Source organism: Strix uralensis, chromosome 3 (assembly GCF_047716275.1).
Source record: "Strix uralensis isolate ZFMK-TIS-50842 chromosome 3, bStrUra1, whole genome shotgun sequence".
NCBI lineage: Eukaryota > Metazoa > Chordata > Aves > Strigiformes > Strigidae > Strix > Strix uralensis.
Genome location: NC_133974.1, coordinates 64,081,936 through 64,107,185, shown reverse-complemented (window position 1 = coordinate 64,107,185; position 25,250 = coordinate 64,081,936). Strand labels below are relative to the sequence as shown.

General features: G+C 42.4%; 1 protein-coding gene across 3 annotated transcripts in view; it reads left to right on the top strand.

Moving 5' to 3' along the window:
* Positions 1 to 25,250, top strand: part of SLC2A12 (solute carrier family 2 member 12) — a 30,306-nt gene extending 5,056 nt beyond the window's left edge. The window contains exons 2-5 of one of the 3 annotated variants that reach the window (XM_074864779.1): positions 2,914 to 4,236; positions 20,599 to 20,679; positions 22,974 to 23,106; positions 24,954 to 25,250. In XM_074864779.1, coding sequence (XP_074720880.1) covers positions 2,914 to 4,236; positions 20,599 to 20,679; positions 22,974 to 23,106; positions 24,954 to 25,050 — 1,634 coding nt within the window. In that variant the 3' untranslated portion in view covers positions 25,051 to 25,250. Of the gene's footprint in view, positions 1 to 2,913; positions 4,237 to 20,598; positions 20,722 to 22,973; positions 23,107 to 24,953 lie in introns of all 3 variants that reach the window. The other 2 variants (XM_074864778.1, XM_074864780.1) reach the window with 2 other exon arrangements.

The following is a 25,250-nucleotide window of genomic DNA, read 5'->3' as shown; positions in this document are numbered from 1 at the left end:
TTAAGGAACTGGTAAACTTGTAAAGCCTCACAGGCTAAGTAGCTTATCAAGGAGAGATCTGTGGGATGGCTCGATGACAGGTTATAGTGAACACAGCTAAATGCAAGCAAATGGAGAATGGGATCTGATGGCTGGAAGCTGAAGTTGCAGAAATTAAGTCTAGAAATAATTTACAGATTATTTACAGTGAAAGCAATTAGCCATTAGGACAACTTATGACTTAGTCATTGGCTTTCAACTACTAGCAATTTTTAAATCAAAGCTGAATATTTTAAATGGCCTAGTTCAAGTAAAATGTCATTTAAACATGTCTGAAGGGTTATGTTGTGCTGTTCATGAGTGTCCGACTAGATGACCGCAGTGGTCTCTTTTGGCTTCAGAATATATAAATTAAGGCAAAATCTTAGGTTAAATTCTACGTGGCCCAATGACATAAAATACAGAGATATCCAAGAAAGCACAAATATCAGCACTGAACAGTAGTTTGGGAAGAGCACTGTGATCAAATCAGCAGTGTAGCTTCTGATACCCAATCTCATTCATTCAGCACAACACTGTGTTGTTATCAGCCCTGATTTCCAGCAGATTCATTGGAATCTATGTCTATTTTCCAGATCTATACAGCAAGCGGACAAGTCAAAATTATAAAGGGGAGGGAGGAATTAGATTTTGCCATGATAAAATGTATATTGCATGCATGCATTGGAGAATGGAACACACGTAGCAGAAAGCAGCTTAACTGGAGTCAGTAGTACCTCCACTGAAGTGCTGTTCAAAGTGTGAAGGATGTACAGCAGGTCCTTACCCTAACCCACACGCTAACATATGTTTAAAATAAGTGCAATGATCTTGGATACTGTGGACCTAAAGGAAGAAAAAGCTTTAGACATCATACAGACATGGACAACAATAATATAAAAAAAATTGTTCTATCACCAGAGCATTTCGCAGATTTGTTTCTGACATTTTCCTCAAGCTGTTCCACCTCCATCACAACAAATCTACCATCCAACCCCACCTTCTGAAAGACTTCTCACAATACTCCCATTTCCCCCATGCCCTTATGGCCCATCATAACAAAACCATGCATTTTTCACCCATCCCTTGTCTATCTCTGGTTTGCCAGCCACCCGAGCCCAGAGGCAGAGTGGGCTGAGGAGTGCTGGGTGCACTCAGTAGCTTGGGGTTGCTGCCGCTTGGCTCAGATGGAGTGAGCTGAAAGCCAGGTAGGAGAGCGGATAGGTGATACTTATCTTAATAGACTTAATGGGCTTACACATCTCCCCTGACACTGGAGGCACAACTTATATTCATACAGTTGTACTCTGTTATCCTCCAAAAGAACTAGGCCTCCAGTGGAGTGGCTGTAGGGCCTGATGGTGGGCTCAGACCATGAGCCAAGCTGCCTCCAGGAATTGTTAGGGGAGCACGCAGTGGCTTGGGGCACAACCATGCCAGGGACCATGCCAGCAATTTAGTAGGATACGTGGCCATGTGCCAGGGTCCAGCTCTGGGCTCTGGCACTGTTTATTTTAGTAGTACAGACATACTGCTAGGTCTGTCCTCCTCCTCCTCTCTTTTCACGATTTGCTTTAGTAATGTAATATTCTCTGTCAAATGGGACTGATCCTTGCTAATGTGCTCAAAATTATTGGCAATGAACTCCAGGCAGTCAGAGTGATCAAAGAGCCTTAATGCCTTAGAAAAATAAGCTAAAAATAAACAAAGTCTATGTATCATTTTCAATTAGACCATATACCACTTTCCAGCCAAGCTGGAAGGTACTTGTGCCAGGAGAATTAACTGAAATACGGACTGTGTTATGCTGCAAAAGCTACCTCTCCTCAGACACGTCCTATCTCTTCTACTAACTGGAAAATCAGAAGTCAATTTACTCTTTTCCTAGTTGTGTGGCAGCCAACATCATGATGAGAGGAAAATCATGCTGGGAGAAAGAACAAGACCAACAATAACAAACTGATATATTCCTCAAGGTTTAGGGTGCAAAAGGCTTCACAGTTAGCAGAATAGGATCAGTCAAATCTATCTTGTAACAATAAACAATGAATCACAGTTGTATAAAATGAGTTTGTTTTAAAGTGAACATTCAAAGGCATATAATCTCCATTTGGTTTATGTTTTCACCATCTGTTTTTTATTCCTGACATTGTGGCTGTCATAAACTATGCAAAATATTTGATCCTGATCTGAGATTAGTGATGAGCAAAGCCCGGAAAGTTCATGAATTTGTACCTCAAAGATTGATTTTCCTAGAATATCCCAGCTATCTGAAGCAGCCTGGTGCTCACTGGATAAGTTTCCATTTGGCAAAATAAAAACACCGGTACCAGCAACCTTCATGGCATTCTCAGGTGAAGCAAAGGAATTAATAACTAGCAAGGGAAAACTTGATACTTATTCAAGTCAAGGTTAAAGCAATTTGGTTGGGAAATGACTTCTCTCCTTGCCCATGGTACGCTAGTTGGGTGGACAATAAAGTTCCTCAGTTCAGTACAGGAAAAACACTGAGAACATCTCAAGGCAAAAATTGCTTTCTTACCAAAAGGTTGTATTGTCAGTGTTGCCTTTTGCAAAGATATTCTCAGGCAGAAGGTTTAATTATTTAGGGTGTAATCAAAACCTTATTGACTTCTGATCAGGAAGACAAGGAACCCAAAAGCATTAAAATTAAAGAAGGTTTTATATGAATTAAAAAATATTTAATTAGTTTTTTCTTTTCAAAAAATAGCCTTTTATTTCACCACTGCTGCTGGGTTTGTATGCACCTAACTGCTTTGCCTGAAAGTTACAAAAAGATTTTTTGGGCTGGGATATCAAATAAAGTTATTCTTAATTGTCAGAATGTTGCAGAAGTCACACTTTCAATTTTTTGTGCTTTTTCTCTTATTTCAGGCTGTGGAACATTTACTTTTTTATCTTCTGCTGTTGCTGCTGTAAGTGGACTTCTGATGGGTTATGAGTTGGGCCTTATCTCTGGAGCTCTTCTTCAGATGAGCAGCATATTAGTACTGTCTTGCAAAGAGCAGGAAATCGTTGTAAGTTCCTTGCTTTTTGGGGCCTTATTTGCATCACTTACTGGTGGATTCCTGATAGACCGATTTGGAAGGAGACCTGCTATTATAATTGCATCTTCTTTACTTGTGTTGGGGAGTCTGATTTTACTGCCCTATGAATCATATGGAATACTTATTGTGGGACGGATTGCCATAGGTATTTCCATATCATTATCATCAATTGCAACATGTGTGTATATTGCTGAGATTGCCCCACAGCACAGAAGAGGCCTCCTCGTATCATTAAATGAACTCATGATTGTGATAGGCATTCTCTTTGCCTATATTTCAAATTATGCATTTGCCAGCATATCTCATGGATGGAAGTACATGTTTGGCCTTGTGATTCCATTAGGTGCTTTGCAGGCTGTTGCCATGTATTTCCTTCCTCCAAGTCCTCGGTTTCTTGTAATGAAAAATAACGATGAAGCTGCACGAAAAGTACTGGAGAAGCTACGGGAGACATCGGATGCTACTAAAGAACTTACTGTGATCAAGTCTTCTCTGAAAGATGAACATCAGTATAGTTTCCTGGACCTGTTTCGTTCAAAAAACAACATGAGGGCCCGAATGTTGGTAGGACTCACTCTAGTCTTTTTTGTGCAAACAACTGGGCAACCCAACATTTTATTTTATGCATCAACTGTTCTGAAGTCAGTTGGGTTCCAGAGCAATGAAGCTGCCAGCTTGGCTTCTACTGGAGTTGGACTGGTTAAAGTGGTCAGCACAGTCCCAGCCACGGTTTTTGTGGATCAAGTTGGAAGTAAAACTTTTCTGTGTATTGGCTCTTCTGTTATGGCAGTATCGCTGGTCACTATGGGTTTAGTGAACCGTAACATACATGTGAATTTCACCAACGTCTGTAGAAGCCAATCTCCAGAGGATTTCTTTCTCCAGAGACCAGGAAACCTCACTGGCGTCACCAATGGGAGTCTCAAGGACCTCTTTTCTAGCAAGGCTTCGCCAGAAAGATTGTCATTTGGTGCGCAGAAAAGCCCACATGTTGCCAGGACAGAAGAACTGAACAGGACTGCCCTGGCAGGAGGCAAAAGCACAACAGGGTCTCACATGGAAAGTGGGGAGGTTCCTGTTGTCCTGAAATGGCTCTCACTGGGCAGCCTGCTTGTTTATGTTGCTGCATTTTCCATAGGTCTTGGACCAAGTAAGTGTTTCATTTTTCTAACTCTTTGTAATGATTTTTTACAAGTGGATTAAGTGCTGGGATGACATGCCCAGCTTGGCATCTGGCAGTTCCCAAGTTGGGCAAAGCAGTGTGTTCTCCTAATATGTGCTGGTATTGTTCTAGACAGTCCTGGAGAGCCTGGGGCGTACTTTTTTTGATGGCCTAATCTCCCTTCAATTCAGTGAAATTAGCTGCTCCTCTTCAGTGAAGTTAAGAACTGCTGTGAGCTTTGTACAGCAAAATTATAGGGCCCCTGGATATCTTTCCTATTTGTAGTCTTTTGTGTCCTTACATTGTGAAGGTTAAGATGTAGGCATTTGTTGCTACTAACTCATAAACTCAAGATAATTATAAGCTCTAGACCTCTGTATGGTATGACACCAACAAATCCATGAAATGCTAGCATGCCTGGGTCTCACTGAAGATCTGGCCCCCTGATTATATAACAGTCTTCAGATATAAGAAAGACATTCAAGGTATCATAGTTCATGAGCAAACTGTAGTATTATTGCCACTACCTGCCATCACACTTGCATGGTTCCCGCTGTCTCCAGAGGAGAACTTGTCTGCCATTCCCAGGGCCTAGCAATTAAATCTCTCCATTTTGTTTTGTTTTGTTTTGTTTTGTTTCAATAGCACTTAAATATTATTGTACTTTGAAGGCGTTGATATTTTAAAGCCACACTGCAAAACCCACACGCACAGAGTCCATTATTTATTAACAGTCTTTATATGCTTTTGTGCCCTGGCTCAAACTTGCCTTGCAAACACACTGTGCTCCTGCTGCACTATTATGATAAAAAGCTTGCCACAAGAATACAACACAACAATTGCACTAACAGCAAGTCCCCTGCAGTATTTATTTATTTTAAACATTACTCACTGGGAGAGCGGCGTGAGATAAGCATTCATTGCCAGGGCAGCAAGCTTGACTGTGTTATTGCAGCATTGCTCCCTCCCTCGCAGACCATCTTGGGGCTGAATTCTGCTTTCGATGACATAGGTTCAAAACCAGGGGTTCAGCCCTGAAAAGAAAATATTACTTGAGCTTTTACTTGGGTGTTTCAAACACACATTTAATGACCCTCAAGGCAGGGGCACGCATTCAGGCTTGGTCTCCTGTTGAAAGCTGCTTTCTTGTTGACCTGACTGTAAATGGGTTCCTGGTCATTTGAGTTGGCCTAATGTGAAGTTAATGATAATGATGTCTACTTACTGGAGGGCTACAGAAACTGAGGTGTGATTGCCGGCTAATTTAAGAAGTCTTTGAGGCCTGCGCTTGTTTTCTGACCTCTTTCTTGACTAAGAGCACAAATGCTCTTAAACAGCAAATGGAAAGAACAGGCACCATCTCAGCTCCAGTCATGTACTATAAAGCCATGGTGAGGCAATTTAAACTGACAGATGAGCTTGCGCAGCATGTGAAGGCCAGGTCTAGGACAGATACAGGTATTTCAAATTGCAGGTAGGTACTTTCAAGACAGTTCCATGCCTTTAAAAGTACACTATTCAGTTAAAATTGGCAATGTATAGAAAATGCAAGGGTCAGAGAACCAAGAGAGTGTTGGAATCTTCGAAGGTTCTGTTGTGGTTAAATAGTCTTGGATGCAAGGTTATGATTTGTGTCTCATATGCAGCCTTCAACATCTGCTTCTTGGAGTCCAAATCCTTGAATGTATTTTAAAAGCCTAGCTTTCTTATCCTCAGTGTACCTTTCTTAGTGTAAAGATAAAACTTGGGCCCCTCTCCTTATATAAAATAAACAGTTTTAACATGTTTATGTTATTCATCTCTAAATCTGTCTGTGGTCTGGACCAGACCGTTAGTCACTGTCTACTCTGCAACAGGAGGGAGGCATCGAGGCTGCACCCACTGGTTGCTGTGACCAGGTTATGCCCAGGCACCTGGGGACAGAAGCACTGTAACCCCCACACCACTATATTTTCAACTTAAAATTCTCATACTCTGTGCAATATCTGCCTGTCCTGCTGGCTAAGGTGAAGGTGGTGCTCGAGATGTGTCTGTTGGACAAAGAGGGGAAAGGATCTTGCTCTTTTCCCTTTATTTTGGTCTATTTCGTTTTATTTCCATTGCTCTATTTCCCTTTATTTATTTTACCCACTTCATTTTGAGTCCATGCTGCATTATATTCTGTGGGGATAAAGGAGAGTCTATGTAGCAGCATTAGGAAAATGGCACACTCTCTATAGGGGAGATCATGCAACCTGAGCTCTATCATCTTTTTTAAAAATTTCTTTGTCCTTTTTTTGGGATTCTGGTCAAAGAGCTAGTTACAGTCTAGATTTGCATAGCAGACATTAATAAATGTTGTATTTTTTCATTGTTTCTCTTTTGTCTCCAAATTACATGAAGTAGATGGATTTTTTAATGAACTAAACATATGCTAAATATATTTATTGCTGTTTATCAAAGCACCCAGGCAGCACAGTGATGAGCACTCAAAAACAGACAGAGATAAAAGCCATTTTTGCATGATAAAAGAATTCATCAGACTAGCAAGCATCTGCTTAGTCACTTTTTTGATTCTGAGGTGCTCTGTATCCATATCATCAACCCTTAGGCAAGATAAAAGGAGTATTTCTGTTGCTCTGTTTCAGATTAATTATGTTTGATGAACTGCAATTCAACTGCTTCTTCACACTCAATTTCACACAATTATGAGGATGTTTTGTAGGTGCAACAAATCAGCATTGCATCACGTCACAGAACAGCACATGCCATCTCTCCAGCGGTGTTTGCAGAGGCGTTTCAAGGCAGTTATTAGCCAAGGGGACTTAACACCCATCCTTGTTTTGAGTTACCTTTGCCTGTATATCAGAAAGGTCAAACAAGGATCAACTGTTCTCACCAGGGAAAGATGCCTGCAGAGTCCAAGAGGAGCTTCTCTCTGGCTGCCATGTGAAGGGTGAGAAGTGCGAGAGGGGCTCTTCATTGTTTTCAGTGCATGTTTGCAAGGAGAGGCATTCAAACCTGCTGTATGGGGAGGTGGGGACAGGAGAAATCTGAGCCTCGCAGAAATGCTGCTATGTCTTACACAGGGAGCAGTGAGTGCAGGCTAATGAGATGAGTGCAGTGTGGAGGTAGATCACCAATTCATCACCCAAGCTAAAAGCTCAGTGTGACCCTGAAAATTAATTTAACACAAAGGACACACAGAGAAATTCCAGTCAGGGTCATGACCATGCATGACCACTTATTAAATGACACAGAGCTAACTGAAAGAGTTGCAGAGCATGTCATTTGCCAGATGCTTTGTTCAAACCACTTGAGAGGCAAAAAATTGTTGTCCTTTCTTGTAAAGAGGTGTCATCTCCTTCACTCATCACTGTTGTGTGGTACAACATTTTGAGATGTTTGAACCAGGAAAGCCAAACTCCTGGAGTATCAGACTTATTTTCCAAAATAAGGCTGTAAATGTGGGACTCTTGGGGTTGGATGGAGCATGTGCAAGAGAGTTCTCTTGATTAACAACTGTGAGGCATCTCTAGCCTTTCTGAAACAGAGTGGGTGCCCAGAGACCTGCTGCTTTCCTCATGGACCTGACGAACAAAATTCAGATTCAGATGTCAGATGGCACCCATTACCAAAGATATGCTTCTCTGCCCTGATCATCTCCTTTTGCACCATTTAAGATCAAAGACTAAATAGGGACAACTTCCCTCCATATTTTCTTATATATCCCCTGAGTGAGGAGGTCTCACTGGGTGATCTCAACAAGAAGTAGCCAAAAGAGAGGCAGTAGCACCATACACATTAATACAGGGTTGCAGTGTGGCCTGGAAGCAATCCTGTTTATCAAAGTAAAATCAGAGGGAGTCCAACAAGTCCAAGGCTGAGAAGAAAGTAATGCAAATCCAGTCTGGACCCAACAGAACATAATGTTTTCCCAGTCTGAATTTGTATTAGCAAGTAAAAAGCAAGTGAGCAAAACAGGACTTGAGCAGTACCTCTTTACACATACTGTGGGAGTGCAGTTCAAGGGGATCCATGCACATCAGGGGGATGTTTTGCTGTGGAATGGGTAACATTTTTATTGGGGCGGGGGGGGGGGGGGGTCGAATGCCTGCATTTGGACTGCATGTATGGCATTGGTGCCTTGCACAAAAGAGCTCTTCCTCCTCTGTCAGTCCTTTAACCATGTTTCTGTGTAACTGCAAAGGCATTTAGGCAGTTGACCAATAAATTTCAGCATAATCTGCTGGTGCAAATCACATCAGCTACACTGACATCACAGCAGTTCATACTGAGTGTGGGGATGCAAATCAACAAAAGCACCTACAAGTGGGACTGAGGGGCAGTTTCATGACATGAATCATCCTCAAAACCATTTAGATGCATAAAGTTTGAAGGTGTTTAGGCCAACCTATTACTGCATGTCCTAGAGCAGCCACCAGCTTTGTGCAGCTCTCCAAAGCCAATGGCCAAACTCTCAGAGCTCTTCTCTTGGAGACCATCACAGGCTCCTCTTCCAGGGGACTTCTTGGAGCTGCAGGGACACCCCGTCCGCAAGCACTCAGAGCCCGCTTTGCACACACACAGCTGTGGCCACAACACACCCAGGGCAGATCAGTGTCTGCAGTTGGAGAAATGTCTTCTGTTTCAGGGCTTGGCACAAAAAATACCACATATACCAATCCATGCAGATACAAAGTCTAAAAAGTATTTTAACATATTTGTGGTCGACAGATAAGTGCATAACATGGTCTTGGAGGAGGTATTTAGAACTTACTGCAAATCCTGCTTTTCCAAATAGCTGTTATAGTCCCATCGAAGCACAGTTCCTGTGAGTGGGTGCTTGTAGGACTGGCAGTACTTTGGTATTGATTAAAACCTGTTAAATAGTGGAATTAAATACCCATGGAAAGTCTTCTCTGACTGCCCTTGGGTTACTAGCTTCACACTGATGAAATTCCTCCCACATGAGGGACCTGGGTTTGTGGCTTCGTGTCCCTCAGCCTGGGTACCCCCAAGAAGATGCAGTGACTACACTCTCCAACAAGCCCTGCTGTGATGCACCATCTGGCTGCTGTGGGAGCTCTCTGTGTGCATTGTTGGCCCTGTGAGGAGCAAAACCCATGCAGGGAAGTCAGTGAAGGCAAGCCTCTAGTGAGGGCAAATCTTAGGAGCAAGTTTCTACTGATGAAAGACTACTTTGGGATGAGAGATGTCCATTTCTAATTTAAACCTGGGCAGATTTGCCATATTGACTCTACTGGAGTTAAATTTATATCAGATTGAATGGTTGTTTTAAAACTGAGCTATTTTATACCTAAAATGGAACAGATGTTTCAACAAGTGTGGAAATTTAACTGATGCGGGAGCCAGATTCCTCAGATAATCCACAAAGAGGAATATTCTCCCCACCTAAGGGTGGCTTTCAGACTCCTGCTCTTTGACCTCTCCTTTGGTGCAGCCCTCCTTTCCTCACTAGCTGTTGAGGGAGTTTAGGGTGATCAGGAAGCTAAATTAGACTGTGTGATAGCATTCCACATGTAACATGGTTTAGGACTATATGATCATTGCAGGTCCTTTCCAACTGAGCTATTCTATTCTATTCTATTCTATTCTATTCTATTCTATTCTATTCTATTCTATTCTATTCTATTCTATTCTATTCTATTCTATTCTATTCTATTCTATTCTATTCTATTCTATTCTATTCTATTCTATTCCCATGTAAAAGCCCACTTGTTTTGTCTACATCTTATTGTAAGTTGTTGAAGTAGTTCAAATGCAGTCTTAAACCCATGTTGGGGACAGTGGGGAAGATGGAACAAGGATCAGGCAAGAAGGATCAAGGAGGATGGAAGAAAGCTCAAGGGTTCACAAGAAAAATGAAATCCATGGAGGTGAGGAAGGAAATAAATCCCTCTTTCAGTCCATCTTTGTCCTTCTTATGGAACTTTATGGGGTCTGTGGTGGTCTGTCTTTATGTATTACATCAGATTAAGCAAGCTAAAACCCAGATCTGGAACATTTCCCTAAAGCCCAGAGAATTACACTGGAGACAAATTTAGTCTCCTTGACTTTGCTCCTGTGATTCTTAGATTAACTGCCTACCTGAGTTAAAGTATGATTCATTAGCACAGTTAAATGCAGAACCCTTTCTGTGTCTTTCACCTCAGTCACTAAATGCATCTGTAACAAAACCCAGAACAGCTGGTTTCACATGTTGCACTGAACAGCCCAGGGACTCGATTACAGTGGTCATACTTCTTGCCACCATTATGATCCAGATTACATCAGACTGCTTATTCTCTGACCCAAAATGCTTTTGGACTTAATCTTGGCCATCAAATGTTCTACCTGAAACTGAAAAATCTTGGGGGAAATAGCACACTGTCAGTGTGGAAATTCTGACCCTCCCATAGTTTTAGTTGGTTGTTCCTGTGTTTTGAAATATTGTAAACTGTATGACCTTGCACTAGCTTGAAAAATACTGGTAAAAGATAGGTCTGTCTAGAATTCACATCAATATCTTTGACATTAGAGCAGTATTTCAGGCTTTTACAAAGCATGCAGTTATTGTATTAATTTATAGTGCACATGAATTTGATGTTAACAGGCATTCATGCTCAGCATTGCCTTGCATGACATTTGTTTGCAGTGCTTTTTTTTTTTTTTTTTTGATATTTGAGCTTCTACATTTTGCAGAGCAGCTGTGGCCTGGACTTAAATTTCACAGAAATGAGCGGCATCAATTTTATATTGTTTTGTGGTTTAGTCTGGAAAAGGAGATAGTGGTGGGGATTAAATCAAGTGCTCAAAAATAAGCAAGTGCTTAAATGCTTTGTTGGATCTGAACCAGGATAATAAACCTTGGAAATGTGCATGTTGCACTGAGGATCAGTACAGAAAGTCCTATTTTATTTAATTAAAAAATTATCTTGGATTCTTTATTTTATTACAAGATTCCTAGCACTGTTCATGTGTACTGAATCATCTTTTAATGCATGCATTCATGTGATTTGAATATGACACTTCTAGTATTTATCTAGCTCATTATTCCTGTGCTATGCAAATGGTGCCTCATGTGGCCTTTATTTCAGACTCTCTTTGTACTACCAAGCTGCAGTAGAAAGACAAGGCATGCCAAAATGAAAAATAAAGCAAGGATTGTGAATTGCCCACTTCTCCCTATTTCCTTGCCCCAGACAAAGTTTATCTGAAGCCCCTTGTTAACACGTCAACTAACCCAAGAATCGGTTTGCCTTTTCACAGGCTGATTGGTAGTAGTGAAGTGCAAGCAAATTTAAGATATTTTTGGATAGTTGGATGATGAGTTACAGGATTTCCAATTGCAGGAGGTGTTCACTAAAATACCAGCCAAACAAGTTAATCTTATCTAACTTGATAGAACCTACAAGTTTAGGAGGCTTTTTAGGTGTTAAAAAAGTCATAATATGGAAAAAAATGCTGATCTAGTAGTAAGACATGGCAACATCAGTGGGAGCGTCTCCTTAATTATTTTAGGACACAATTTTGCAAAGAGCAGAATATCCTTGTTCAACTGTGAGACTGAATTTAAACTATGGTTTAAACTGAGGTGCACACCTGAAATCTGGGATGTCATTTTCGCTGTCATCTGTGTTTCTGTTCATAACTTTACTTTTAAGTGTGTGAATGAGGGAAAGTCTTGGCAGATGAGGCCAAGGGCTTTCTTTGCCTTCTGAAAGACAGAGCCCTTGGTACTGTGAAAAGAGGGAGTGACAACACCATGCCCCAGCCAATATTTCTGTGTCTCTGCAACGATGGTGGTTCAAGCTGCTGTTGCTGAGCACAAAATTTGCCCTTCAAGAACTACCTAGAAAAGGTAGAGGACTACCTGTGTTTTGGCATACTATGCTCCATTTAAACAGCAATTTGAGTCAATATTCTGAATTTGGTGCTCTGGATTATATAATCTCTCTACTAATAGGTGTATGTTAATAAACCTATTGACACAAAGATGCTGCTTGAGAGGAATATGTGTGCTTAAAGTTAGTCATAGTTTTAAAGTTCGTCTCAGATTAGTTAGTAGCCACTGGCTAAAATAAAGCATTTTACCTCCAAACTCACATTATTAAAAAATCTAGAGAATGAATATCGCTGTGATTCTAACTAGTAATCGGGCCTAACAATCCTCCTTTGTTCCACAGGGACATTATCTTCTGTAAAGTGGTGCGCTGTCAAGTGAGTCTAGCATACCATCTTGTACAAGCTTTCATATGATAATCAAGGTTGCCTATCATTAGCCAAATTTGCCCTTCTCACTTTGTAGGTCAAGTGTTGCATTAAAGCATTCAGTAAATAATAGTGGCCTCTGATAATCATATCAAAGACAGTGAAAGATTTTGCATTTGTTTCCTTGACCAAGTTCTGGGTGAGAAGATCATTGTGACACTGAAATCTGTGAAAAGTTTATAGGGCATATGTCATTTTCCTTTGGGAGAGAGGGCTGGGAGTAATTTTTTAGAGGCATACTGATCCCGAGCCAGCTTTGTGCAAAAGCTAGAACTGTCAGTAGGACTTGCAAAGACAGTATTTTATTTCATTGGTAAACATCATCAAACTAAAACATGTATTATAAAGTATGAGAAAATAATTATGGCAGAAGGTAAAAATGTGCAATCACGCAACTTACTGCCACTGCTGAGGAAGGTGCAGACTGGCAGCCAAAGTGCAGAGAGCATGGCCGGATGGCAAGGCAGTGCGTGAAGACTGTTTCTCCCCATGGCATCTCAGTTTCTGTGTCACATTGAGCTCTGGAAGGAAAGCCAGGAAGATTTTCTCAAAGAGAAAGGGGACACAGGAGGGCACCCAGCTTCTGTTGCCATTGAAAATCAACCCTAAGTGCAGAAAATTCATATGAAAGAATGAGAACTAAAAGACACTTTGTGGCGGGCGGACCCAGAGCCTTCACACCTTCATCCTGGCTGCCTCCCTCCAGCAGCAACCAAAGCAAAGCATGAACCACAGTGACCAGCAAGGGACTTACCTAAAAAAATGGATCAGAGCAGGCCTCTCACTACATAAGTCACTGTTGTAAAAGGTTGCTTATCCTTTCCACTGGGAGTTTTGTAAAACATATGCACAGATCTCTATTTTGCAAGAGCAAAGGCTTAAATTGTCCCCAACTGCTGTGTCCCAACAGTTTTTTTCTCATGCATCCCCTCAAGGACCAACATTAGCCCTTGGATACTGGAAAAATAGGTTCATTTACCCCACTCAGCTGGGTAATTTCTCCTCTCCATCTCTTTAGAAGTGAAATATGTAATAATCTGAACTAATTCAAACACAACTTCCTCGTGAATAAGAGCCTCTGGCTTCTGTAGTCATTCCTCTGCAAATGCCTCAGAGGATTATCCTGGATTCAATATTCTGAACAAATAAACACCTACAAACAGGAGTACACATTTCAGGTTTTAATTAAAAGGCCTTTTTTGGATGGCAATATGAGATTTATTATAATAAGCACATTCTCCCTTGAAAGTTCATTTTAATTTTTTCTTTTTCTCTCTTTTTTCCTTTCTGCTTGCCCTGCAAGTTGTTCTGTCTTGATGGGACAGTTTGAGTGTCTATATAACAAAGGATGAGAGAGAGACACAGTGGATAAGAAATCCAGTTGCTAACAGAATTGTTATCTCATACGTAAGTTCAAATCAACTTCTATTAGGGGACCTGAAAAGAGGTACAGACTATTACATATCTGCCTACATAAAGCTATGATGCATTCTACTGATATGTTTGCTGCAGAGTACTGTTATTGGGCAAGATGGGCCACAAATCACATTAACTAAGACAATTCTACCATTCCTAGATCCTTATATATTTATCACTTCTTGCCCAGTAATCCTTCAGATGGGAGTCAATGTCTGTAAGAAAGTTCTTCTTGTTTGTGACTATTCTTTGCAGCTGAAAATGGACAGTAATTGAAGATCACTGAAAACAGATTTAAGAATATATTGAACAGCTTGCCTGAAACAGGAAAATCCATACCAGGCATTACACTTTTTCCAAGTTCACGGAGACGAAAAATTCAATAGTAAAAAAAAAAAAAAAAAAAGCGTTAAAATTCAGGCTCACAGTGGTGAGAAGGTTGGGGGAAGAAGGTTAGGGGAAGAAGGATGGCTGGGGAAAATCAGAGGTGAAGTATATCTCACTGCCTTCATTCTCAAGTGGCCCAGAAAACAGGGGAAAGAGGTAATGTGTTGGTCTCACAGTCTCTTCTCCCAAAACCCTCCTGCCACTCTAACGTGAACTGGAGAAGACGTGAGTGAAGGGTGATTTCCATGGCCCACTGTAAGCTTCTTTAAAGAAGCGCATGTGAGTGTTCAGCCTGTCTATCTGATAGTGATGCAAATAGTACAAACACTGGACAACAATTTTTGTGTACTCTGATACAGCCTCAGAGATAAAAGTATTAAATCCCACTTGTCCTAACATATGTTACTTCAAGGAGTCGGCCTAAAGGATTAACCATTAGAAACTTAAATGTAGTATACCAGAACGAAAGAAAAATAATTTAAGATTTGCCACACCACATCAGCTCCTTTTGGATCATCAGTGGTTATCAGGTATCTTTCAACCAGTAGTCATAAAGCTGCTCTGAGAGAAGTGCCTTGGAAGCAGTAGAATGAGGTATATATGGCCTTTGCCTGCAGAGATCAGGATGCAGCCAGGGGCGTTAGATTAGCTGAGGCTTCTCCTGACTCCCCTATCTCTCGACAATAGAGCAATTCCACTCTTTTTAATGTGCACACACAGGGTTTGTCTTGACCCTTGGCAGGTTGGCACTCTGCTGGAGGCTTACACGCTCTCCAAAGCAATATAGCTGCTCTTTTCCTCCGTATTTGCCAGTTATTAATTTTGAGCAGTCACTTCAGTCTCACGTTATGGGGCAGAGCCAGAGAGACAAATGGCTCTCATTAAGCAGAGTCATTGATTTAACCAGTGGCGATCCTTTGCTTTGGCCTCTTGCACAAAACCGTGGACAGAGTTTCAGTTCACTTTTAATGCGTCATAACTCTTTTACCTACTTTGGAAAAGGACAAACTCCCTCTCATCCTCTCTTCTTTCCAGTCTAAGCATCCCTCACTTTTGCCAGCCCCCCAGATTTCCTTCACTAGAGCTGCTGTGAGAGCCTCTACAGGGACTGCATTCTGTGGGTACTGGAAGCAGTGACAGGACAGTGCTGGTGCATTACAGCAGCAGGTACCCCCCTCGCCAAATCCCAGCTCTGCCCCAGTGCTGCGCGCCCTCACTGGTACACACCTCATCACCATGCACACCGTGAAGGTTTGTGCCATCCCCTGCAACATGCCCTTTGAAATTAAGGCAAACCAGTACTGAAGCTGGACTTTTGTGAGAAGTAGTTGGCCATCTGGCTATTCGTGTTAATAACCTGCAGAGCCAGAAATCAGGTAAATGAAAAACCTGTGGGGTTTCATAAGCCAGGAAAAGAATCTGGTCTTGACAAAGCCAGTCATTAGTCAGGTCCTTTGACTTCCTTCCTCTCATGGCAGTTTTGCAGTGGCCTGCTTGCATCCTTACCCGACGTTGATAATTTGTTACATGTTCTTAGATGGTCGGCCTGCATTACTGGTGGGATAATCCCTTCTTTATCTTCCCTTGGACCTCGTGTTGCTAACAACTCAGTCCTCCCTTTCAAAGTCTTACATACTTCTGCCTACTTCCCTCCTAAGCTGTAAGTCCACTTAATCTTTTTCCAGAGTTTATACTTCAGAAACTTGAATTCTTTCAAGTATTGCAACAGCTGCTTTCTAAATCACACCATAAAGAACTTGATCTCACGCAATACAGGTATAGAAAAGAAAAAAATGCTAAGCAGCAAATGAATACCAAGGGAATCTAATATTTCATTAATGAGAGCTGCTGAGCAGCTTCCAATTTGCTTCTGCCTCCTGGCAGGAATAAGGTCAAAACAAGGACATTTTTAATTCATGTACCTCACTTGAATGTTGAATACCCTCAAGCTCACAGTATTTCTCAGATATTCTCAGATTTCTCTGCTTCTCTGGTGTCTGTTACTTTTTTTAAATTATTTTTTTATTTACCGCATAGCTATAAAGTAAGGAAGTAAGGAAGAAATCACATGAGGGTTTGACACAACTCTTTGTTTATGGCCCAAATATAAAGCTCATTAAGTTGGCCAGGTTGCCTCAAATAAAAGGGCCACTCAATCAATCTGTTACCCTGACTCCAACAATAGCCAGTAACAGATGCTGAGGGAAAATACATAAGAAAAGGCCCATGCAGCATGCACAGCATGTCCTTCTGCCTATCTGTAGAACTTCAAGAAAAATGGTGGGGATTTATTTGTACTACTGTGAACAACAGTTCTTGATGAATCTTTTTCCACATATTCAGAGAAATAATGTTTTAACACCCAGCATTTAATCATTTTAACTCACTAATATTTTTTCACATCTGAAGCATCTTGTGAAAGTGAGTTCCGTAGCTGAAATACACATTGTCTGAAAAAGCACATCCTCCCGCCTCGCCTAACAGCTGTCCCTGGTAACTTCACTTGGATTCTCTTGGTTTGTGTCTTTAAAAATGTAAGGAAAACCTCTCCTTTGTTCATCTCCACTTCATCCCTGTTTCCCTCTGCTGTACCTTGTCTAAACTGAAGAATCCTTGTCTGTTTAATTGCTCTTTGCAAAACCCATTGCACACCTTTCTTTGTGGCTCATCTAGTTCTGAGTTGACCAAATCTGCATGCAGCGTGACAAATACAGAGTCTCAACAGGCATGTCAGTGGTACATTCAGTGTTTCCTCCCTAATAATTGCCAAGCCTCTGTTTGCATCCACGACCTCTGCCTCGCGGGAGTTGATGCTGTCCCTGAACTGCCCAGGGAGTCTCCAGCACTTCTGCCCCAAGCAGTGCTGGCATGCTGGTGTGGGTACTGGTGGCTGGTTTTCTCCTTATGTGTTACTTTGCATGTGTTGATAAGGAATTTTATGGGTCATTTTTTCAAATTACTTAATATTTTGAGATCCTGTTGTGATTTATGATCCTTCTGCATTTTTATCATCCCAAATAATTTTGTACGATCAGTAAATTTTGCACAGGCATTCACCTCCCTTTTCTGAGAGATCTGGAAATATACTGAGCAGATCTAGTAATCTTCCACTGTGAAAACTGGCCTTGTCCTTTGTTTCCTATTACAAGTAGTTATTGATGTATATGAATACCCTCTCTTCTATACCATGACAGTTCACCAAAGCTCTCTGAAACTGAAAAGCACAGTGGCTCATTTGTTTCAATCCCCCTGTTCCTTAACTCTTTCAAAGAGACATGGCTTTCCTTAACTCTTTCAAAGAGACATGGCTTTCCTCAGCAAAAACTGCACAACTCTGCCTCAAAACACTGTACATACCCTCCTTTCCTTCTTCCAGCTTACTTAGCTTTATCCTAGCTCCAGCCAGCAGCTCGGTACAGAAGTCTATCTGGGTGACCCCTTCCTGCATCCCCATGGAACATTTTATTCAGTGCTGGCATGTGTCACTTCCTCCATCCCTGGCCTCTTGTTCTCTCAGCCAGCAGACTCTGAAAATACTTGGCTGCCTGATGATTGTATTGCAAGTAACTTTTCAGCAATTATACTGTGTTTTCTTTGTTTGGACGCAGGGTACATGTTTATGGAAGGCATATTTCTATTTCTAACAGCTTTCTTCATTCAGTTTTTTATCTGTGCTGAGCTATTTCTTTTCTATTTTATTTGATTGTATGCGTACTTTAAGCCTCTAATCAGGTAATTTAAACATTCTCCATAACACCACTGAAACACCCTGATTGTCCTTTTAATTTCTTTATAGAAAACAGGCTTATTCTAATATTGTTCTCTTTTTGAAACAAAATGGCACTGCTTAGGCCGGTGAAGGCAGAGCTCATAGGTGACTTTGGGGTGACTTTGGGAGCGTGCAGGTTAAATTTCTGCAGCGCTGTGTGCACACAGTGCACAAGGTAGCAGCAGTCATTATGAATGGGAGCCTCAACCTAGTTACTGGCTTCCCAGGAGCCAGCTCCATCCCCACCGTACCTACAGTGGCTGCTGCTTTTTGGCAAAGGTACAAATAGTAAAAACAATCCCAGAGAAGTGCTAAAAGCAAAGAATCGATTGTTATCGCTGCCTCAGCTTGGGGAAAGGAATAAACAGACTGTAGAAAGTGTCAGATTTCTACAACTGTTCTTTGTCCGCAGGGAATAAGCCTATCCACTCCTCGCTAGCTAAAGAGAGGTCAGGGCTATGCCAGAGGAAGTAGCTACCATTAGCAAACATGAACATATCTGGTGCGTTGGCGGGATCTGTCTGAACTAAATAACTGGTTGAAATAAGAGCAGCAAACCACTATCATGACCGATGCAGATCCTCAAGTATTTTGGTTTCTTAACAGGAAAACAATGTTTCAAACCTCCAGGCAAATTGTAGTTAGCCTGGAAAAATACGTGGTATTGGAGCTGCTGCAGTGTCACACACTTCAGCTGTGGCATGAGCTGTCCCCCAGTGCCTGTAACACTGCTGAGGGTCATCTAGCTCAGGGCTCACCCAGCTCAGGGCTCACCCAGCCTGGCAGGGCTGCCATGTCAGGACACGGGACTCGATCGTCCTTGCTCGGTGCCTCTCTGAGCAGCCACTGAAAGTTGCTTGAACAAAAGAAGATTCTAGAAGAAGCAAACACAGACCAAAGTACCCACAGAAAAAGTTTATTCCTGGATGCTGGTTTATGCCCAGCAGAAAGTGGGTTTGAACTCTTTCAAACTTTATTTTAATCCTGTCTAACGTGGCTATGAATATCCCCCTTGCCAGTCTTAGTTTATAATCATTTGTGCAGCCACGTTTGTCTTGTCAGCAGCAAGTGTATTAAACTTTGCTGTGATCCAAGCCAGAAAAAAAAGAAAAAAAGCCTCTCTACAGCTGCTGTTAGGCGCGGTGGCTGTGTTATGACTGTGTGCCACTTGACTATGCGTAACAGTGTTAGGCCATTTGTTAGGCCATTACGCAGTGTGGTCTTGATTCTCTGGAATCAAATCACCACTCTGCCAGGTCACTCCCACTGTGGAACTGGAGCACTTTATATTTTTCCTTAAAAAAAATAGCTGGGCCAGCTCCAGGGAACATTATTGAATTCAAATCTGTGGTACAAAGAAATCTAGAGTTTGCTCAAATCTGCTCTGTGGACTCAAGGCTCGGGGTTTTTCTTTCCCCTTTCAGTTGGTCCTTTATGTTCTCCTTCCACAGCACTTTTTTCTTTTCTACCTTTGCCAGCACTGTCACACAGGAATCCTACAAGTATCCGAAGGGATATTGCAGCATGACACACATTCACATTTACAGGAGCCTATTTTTAAAATGCAACTTTAAGGCTGCCCACTGCAAGTGTCCTGAGGATACTCGCATCTGTCATTTTGCAGAAACAATATCACAGAGGAGTAATTTATAATGGCCACGTCCAAGGGTCTGAAAACACAATTCACCCACATGTTCCTCTCTGCTCTTGTGCTGGTCATCTGCTAACCCATAACCTCTCCATGCAGCAACCTCTTGCTCATACATCTTGCTCATGAACAAAAAGAGGGCTTTTTTTTGTTGGGTTTTTTTTTTGCTTTCTAATAACCAGGAATGGTACAGAAATGTGGTGTCTTTTTTTTTCCTTTTTTTCTTTTTTTCTCTTGCTATCAAGGTGGTTACACAGCCAGGTCTTTGTGTATGAATTTGTTTTTGTGGGCTAGCAACACCAGCATTTAGATCACCTGTGGTGTGGTGTCATATGAGGGAGGCAAAAACCAGGCCCTCTCTCTTCATTTATACCTCAGCAATATGATTTATATGGAGTGGAGAGCTGGAATAGCAAACCCGCTTCAGTGTGGCATGTTGATTTATAAGGTGGCATAAACACACAGTGCTGCTCCGAGGCTGAAGATTACTTTGGTTTGCTGCCCCACTTCCATTAGTGCTATGTCACTTGAGAGTTATTTAGTCAGAGCTCCCTTTCATACACAGACGTGCAGTCAGAGCTCACTTCCCCGGTTGGTTCTGTGTGCGCTGGCACTGCCCTGGTGCCACTGGGGCCACCCGTCCCTCTCTCAGGTGCCAGGCAGGGATGATGACCCAGGGTGATGCTGACTGCTGTCCATGCTCCTTGTAGAGCATGGGCAGTCCTCTGGGGCTTTGGCCCACACAAACCTAACAACGTCTCTAAAAATCACCTTATTCTTTCAGGTGGCCTCACCTGAATTCATGGACTATCTAAATTTACAGCATGGAAAGCCATCCTTTTGAAGACAACATTTTTTTTTTTTCCTTCTATTTCAGTGTCCTGGCTGGTCCTGAGTGAAATTTTCCCTGGTGGGATCAGAGGACGGGCCATGGCTTTGACATCTAGCATGAACTGGGGTATAAATCTCCTCATCTCCTTGACATTTTTGACTGTAACTGGTAAGATTTCTCTGTGTCCTCCCAAGCTGATATTCTCCTACTGGGCAAAACAAATCTTCCCCATACAAACAACATGGCTAAAATTGCAGCTGTGATGCCCCAGGAGCCAAATTTAGATCTCCATTTAGATGCTGTTTGTTAGTGTAACTTCACCGTTTCCACTCTATCTTTCTAAGTTTGTGCTAGTAATTACAGCCTCATGTTGCTGGCTATCAGAGCACCTTGCACATCAATTTTATAGGCTGTGAAGCCTAGCTCTTAAAAAAGCCATTGCCTTAGTAACTTGAAAATACATAATATTTAGGATTTAGTCCTGCATCTTCTGAAGTCAATGGAAGTTCTGCTCTAGATCAGACCTCAGCTTTTCTGATCAAACATTTTAAAGACAATCCCATTGAAATAATTCCTTTTAACAGGAATATCTTGGCTTCAAGAAAATTTCCTTTAGAAAGAGGTGTCTTTGTACGGTAAAAATGTTTCAAGTTTTAATGTGAGAAAGTAGACTACCATATAGTAACTTATAATGTGATAATAAACAATGGAAAAGGTTAAATGCTGATGTTGAAATTAATTGATTGGCAAATACTTTTTTTCTAATTTTATTTCACAAGAAGTTTTGCAAATTTTAGTTTCCAGTCTCATTCTGAGGAGAATATGTGCTGAAAATACAGTGAATGCATTCCAGCTGCCAACATTTGCTTAGTCCTTGGACCAGACTAGACCTGTTTCTAAGGAAATGTCCCCAAAAACAGATAGTGCAGACCTCAGGTCCTCAGCATCAACTGTTTCAACTCAAGGTCCCCTCCTATCGTGCAACATTATTTGTTAATGCACACCTAGCCATTATTGTGGTCTCAGCGTCCATGAATGTAAAGTCACAGTAACTCTGTTGGCTTAGCTGGGTCTAATCTGGATTTATGAAAGTGTAACTACAAGCAAATGTGTGTTCCTAGTCTATGGCAGAAAGGCAGAATTGGAAATTCTGTCTTCAGATGGATGCATGTGGAAGTCATGGTGGACAGCAATACCTACACTTAGGTGTCTGAAGAAGAAGATACCAGCTGGATTAGCAGCTTCAGCTGCAATTTTTAGTTCACGACACAACTGAGAAATGTCTCAACTGTCTGGCTTAGTTTTAGCATGGAAAAAGGCTAAGGAGGTTGCAGCAGCCTGTGGGGTTTGTACATGCTTTGCTTTCCAGAGGCTGCAGAGTGCATGCTTCAGCCTGAGGACCTACCTGCCCCTGGACTGTAGGCTCAGAAAACCACTAGCATTGGGGCGAGTCCAGAGTAGGGCCACGAGGATGATCAGGGAGCTGAAGCACCTCTACCATGAAGACAGGCTGAGAGAGTTGGGGTTGTTCACCCTGGAGAAGAGAAAGCTCCGGGGAGACCTTATAGTGGCCTTCCAGTACCTAAAGGGGGCCTCCAAGAAAGCCGGAGAGGGACTTGTTATAAGCATGTAGTGATAGGACAAGAGGTAACAGCTTTAAACTGAAAGAGGGTAGATTCAGATTAGATGTAAGGAAGAAATTCTTTCCTGTGAGGGTGGTGAGACACTGCGATAGGTTGGCCAGAGAAGCTGTCCCCTCCCTGGAAGTGTTCAAGGTCAGGTTGGATGGGGCTTTGAGCAAACTGGTCTAGTGGAAGGTGTCCCTGCCCATGGCAGGGGGTGTGGAACTAGATGATCTTTAAGGTGCCTTCCAACCCAAACCATTCTATGATTCTGTGATTCTTGGCTGGCCCCATTAGGAGTTCACTCTTGGATCCTTTCTGGTGCAGGACCCATGAGTTGCAGTGGAAGTGCTAGGAACTGACAGATGGGATGGATCTGCTGGAGACAACTGCAACAGTGTGAAAAATGTGTGGTTTTGCTCCGTGAAAGAATGTGCAATAAAACCAGACACGGGTGGAAATTCAAGGCACTTGCGACCTCTGGTGCCTTTGCACAAACCAGTAATAATGGCTACTACTGTTTTCATCCAGAGTGACCGCAAGCAAAATAAATCAGTAGGTTCATGCTAAATGGGTCAATATGGTCTCATCAGTTTTCATTCATAAGGAGTATTAGAAAAAGCAAAACCTCTCTTCTTCTTCAAATTGTGCCCAGGCACAAAAATATGAGCCAACAATAACAGCCTAGCTTCCTTCTAACTTCTCCTGTGCATTAGGGGCTGTATACTAGAAAAATACAGCCACAGAAAAAAAAATAGTATTTGAAAATTTAAAAATACATGTTTTTTTCCTTTGTAGAGCTCATTGGCTTGTCCTCGGTGTGCTTCATTTACACAGTAATGAGCCTAGCATCCCTGGCTTTTGTTATTGTGTTTATACCAGAGACAAAAGGATGCTCTTTGGAGCAAATATCCATGGAATTAGCTAAACAGTAAGTACCAAGCAAGGGTGTGATCACATCCCACAGGTGGCAAAGGGACAAAGCCTTTCAGTGCCACATGCTAAAAAAAAGGAAACCGCGTTGTTTTTTTCCTGGAAAAATCAGATTCTCTCAAGGCTTGAGCTTGTACATATTGATCTCGGTGGCCAAGCAAACATTTTGTTGGTGCTGAAGGACTGGTCCTAAAGGAATGGTGGTTTCCAACACTCCTGTGAAGAACGCCTGCAGCCAGGCCTGGCTCCCCAGGACTTTTTCTGACTGGCACTCCCCGAGAGCAGGTCAACTATGTTCTCACACTTAGAGCTGTTTGACTTGGCTTGCATGCAGAAAAAGGGAAGGGGAGAGGCCCTATCTCAAATACTTCAAGGCTTCATGTGAGTTTTGATAGCTCTTCTAGATGGGCATTTTTTGGTGCATTTTTTGGTGCATTTACTGAGTCCTGTGGCTCTGTAGACTCTATGAGCTCATACCCAAAAAAAGGTTCTTCCAGTGTAAGCTTTGTGTTCCCACCTCACCACATAAAAAAGGTACAGGAGCAATGAAAGGGAGAGTGTTGGTGACATGAATGCCATGTGCCTGCTCCTTTAATATGACCCATTCTGACTGGTTTTGTGTCTTTTGACTCTACCTGTCTTTTCGCATCCTTCAGAAGGAGAGTGGGCCTTGGAATTGCATATGTTCAACAAAAGTAGCACATCAGTTTGGAGAACAGAATTAAACAGTCTGCTGATATGCATGCTGTTTACTTACAATCTCCAAAGGCAGGTGTCACTGACCATAAATGACTATCCATTTGCTACTGCCCCCATTCTTTTCAGTTGTTTTTGGCTATAGAAAAAACTAAGCAGCCCTTTTTTTTTTTTTTTTTTTTTTTTTTTTTTAAATGCAGCACTCTCCTGATCTGTTCAAAGAGCTGCTCTACAGCAGCTGTTTGCTTTTTTGGACTCATCTCAGAAGTTATCAGCATAGTGAATAACAGGTTAAAGAAATTATAGGGGAAACAATGTAGCAGACAATGTTTTTGCAGGGTTGATTGCTTGGGGGGAGAGTCAGGCCTCACCACAGCTGGTGGCACACTGCTACAGGCGAGGCAGCACCCACCAGTTCATCCGCACACCTGGGCTTGGCGGGGCAAGGCAGACTCCTTCCCTCTCTCCCCACTGCCTGCCGGCAAGACAAATGATGCCCAGAGAAAGAGGCTTGAAGGCACAGGTAGAAATATTCCAACTGAAAATAAGACACATCCTTTTTGACAATGGAAGTAGTTAACGTGTGAACAGCCTAGTGCCATGATGGGTCATCCTGTATTTGGGTTTTTAGGATTACCAGAGAATATTTTTTCTAAAGGGTATGCTGCAACTCAGCCGGGTTTGAAGGAGGTTTCTTATGGGCTAATTAAGAGCAATTATCCCACTGCAGAAAGCCCGGAGCTAATTGTGCTGCCGGAGCCCCCGGGCTCTCCCTCGCGGCGGTCACTGCTTCGCGGGATGAGAAATTGGCGTTTCTGGTCCAGTTTGCGCTGCCCTCCCCTCCCTCCTCTTTAAAGAAAGACATAAATCCCCGCGGGAGGCGGAGGGGGAGGGAACCGGGGATGGCCGCCCCGGGGGGAGCCCCGGGCGGAGCGTGCGGCGGGGCCGCCCCCGCGCGGGCCGTCGCGGGAGCGCCGCGGAGCATCTCCGGGGCGTTGGGGTTGTTACCGGGGTGCGCTCGGCCCCCGCAGCTGTCCTGCTGGGCAGCCGGGCTCTTAGTGGCAGCGCATGTAGCCGGGAGGGCGGTGTGCCGGCTGTCTTCGATGGCAAAACCTTTGTGGTTTGGTTTTTTTTTTTTTGCTTCTCCAGGAAATACGCGAAGACTCCCTTGTGCTGGGTGACCCAGCGCAGAGAGAAACTGGTGCCGGTGGAACTTGCCAAGAGAGGGAAAGAGCAGCTCTACTAGACCCGGGGCAATCAAAGCACCCTTCACGAAAAGACTGATTAAAAAGAAAAAAAACATTCAGCGATGCTCACACGCTGATGGGACACATGGTATCTTTATTATCCACAAGATATTATCTCTTTAATTTCTTAGTAGAGCTTCTTTCAGTGGCAGTTCACAGCCAACATTAAAGATTGTTGTAGTTTATAATTTACTGGAAA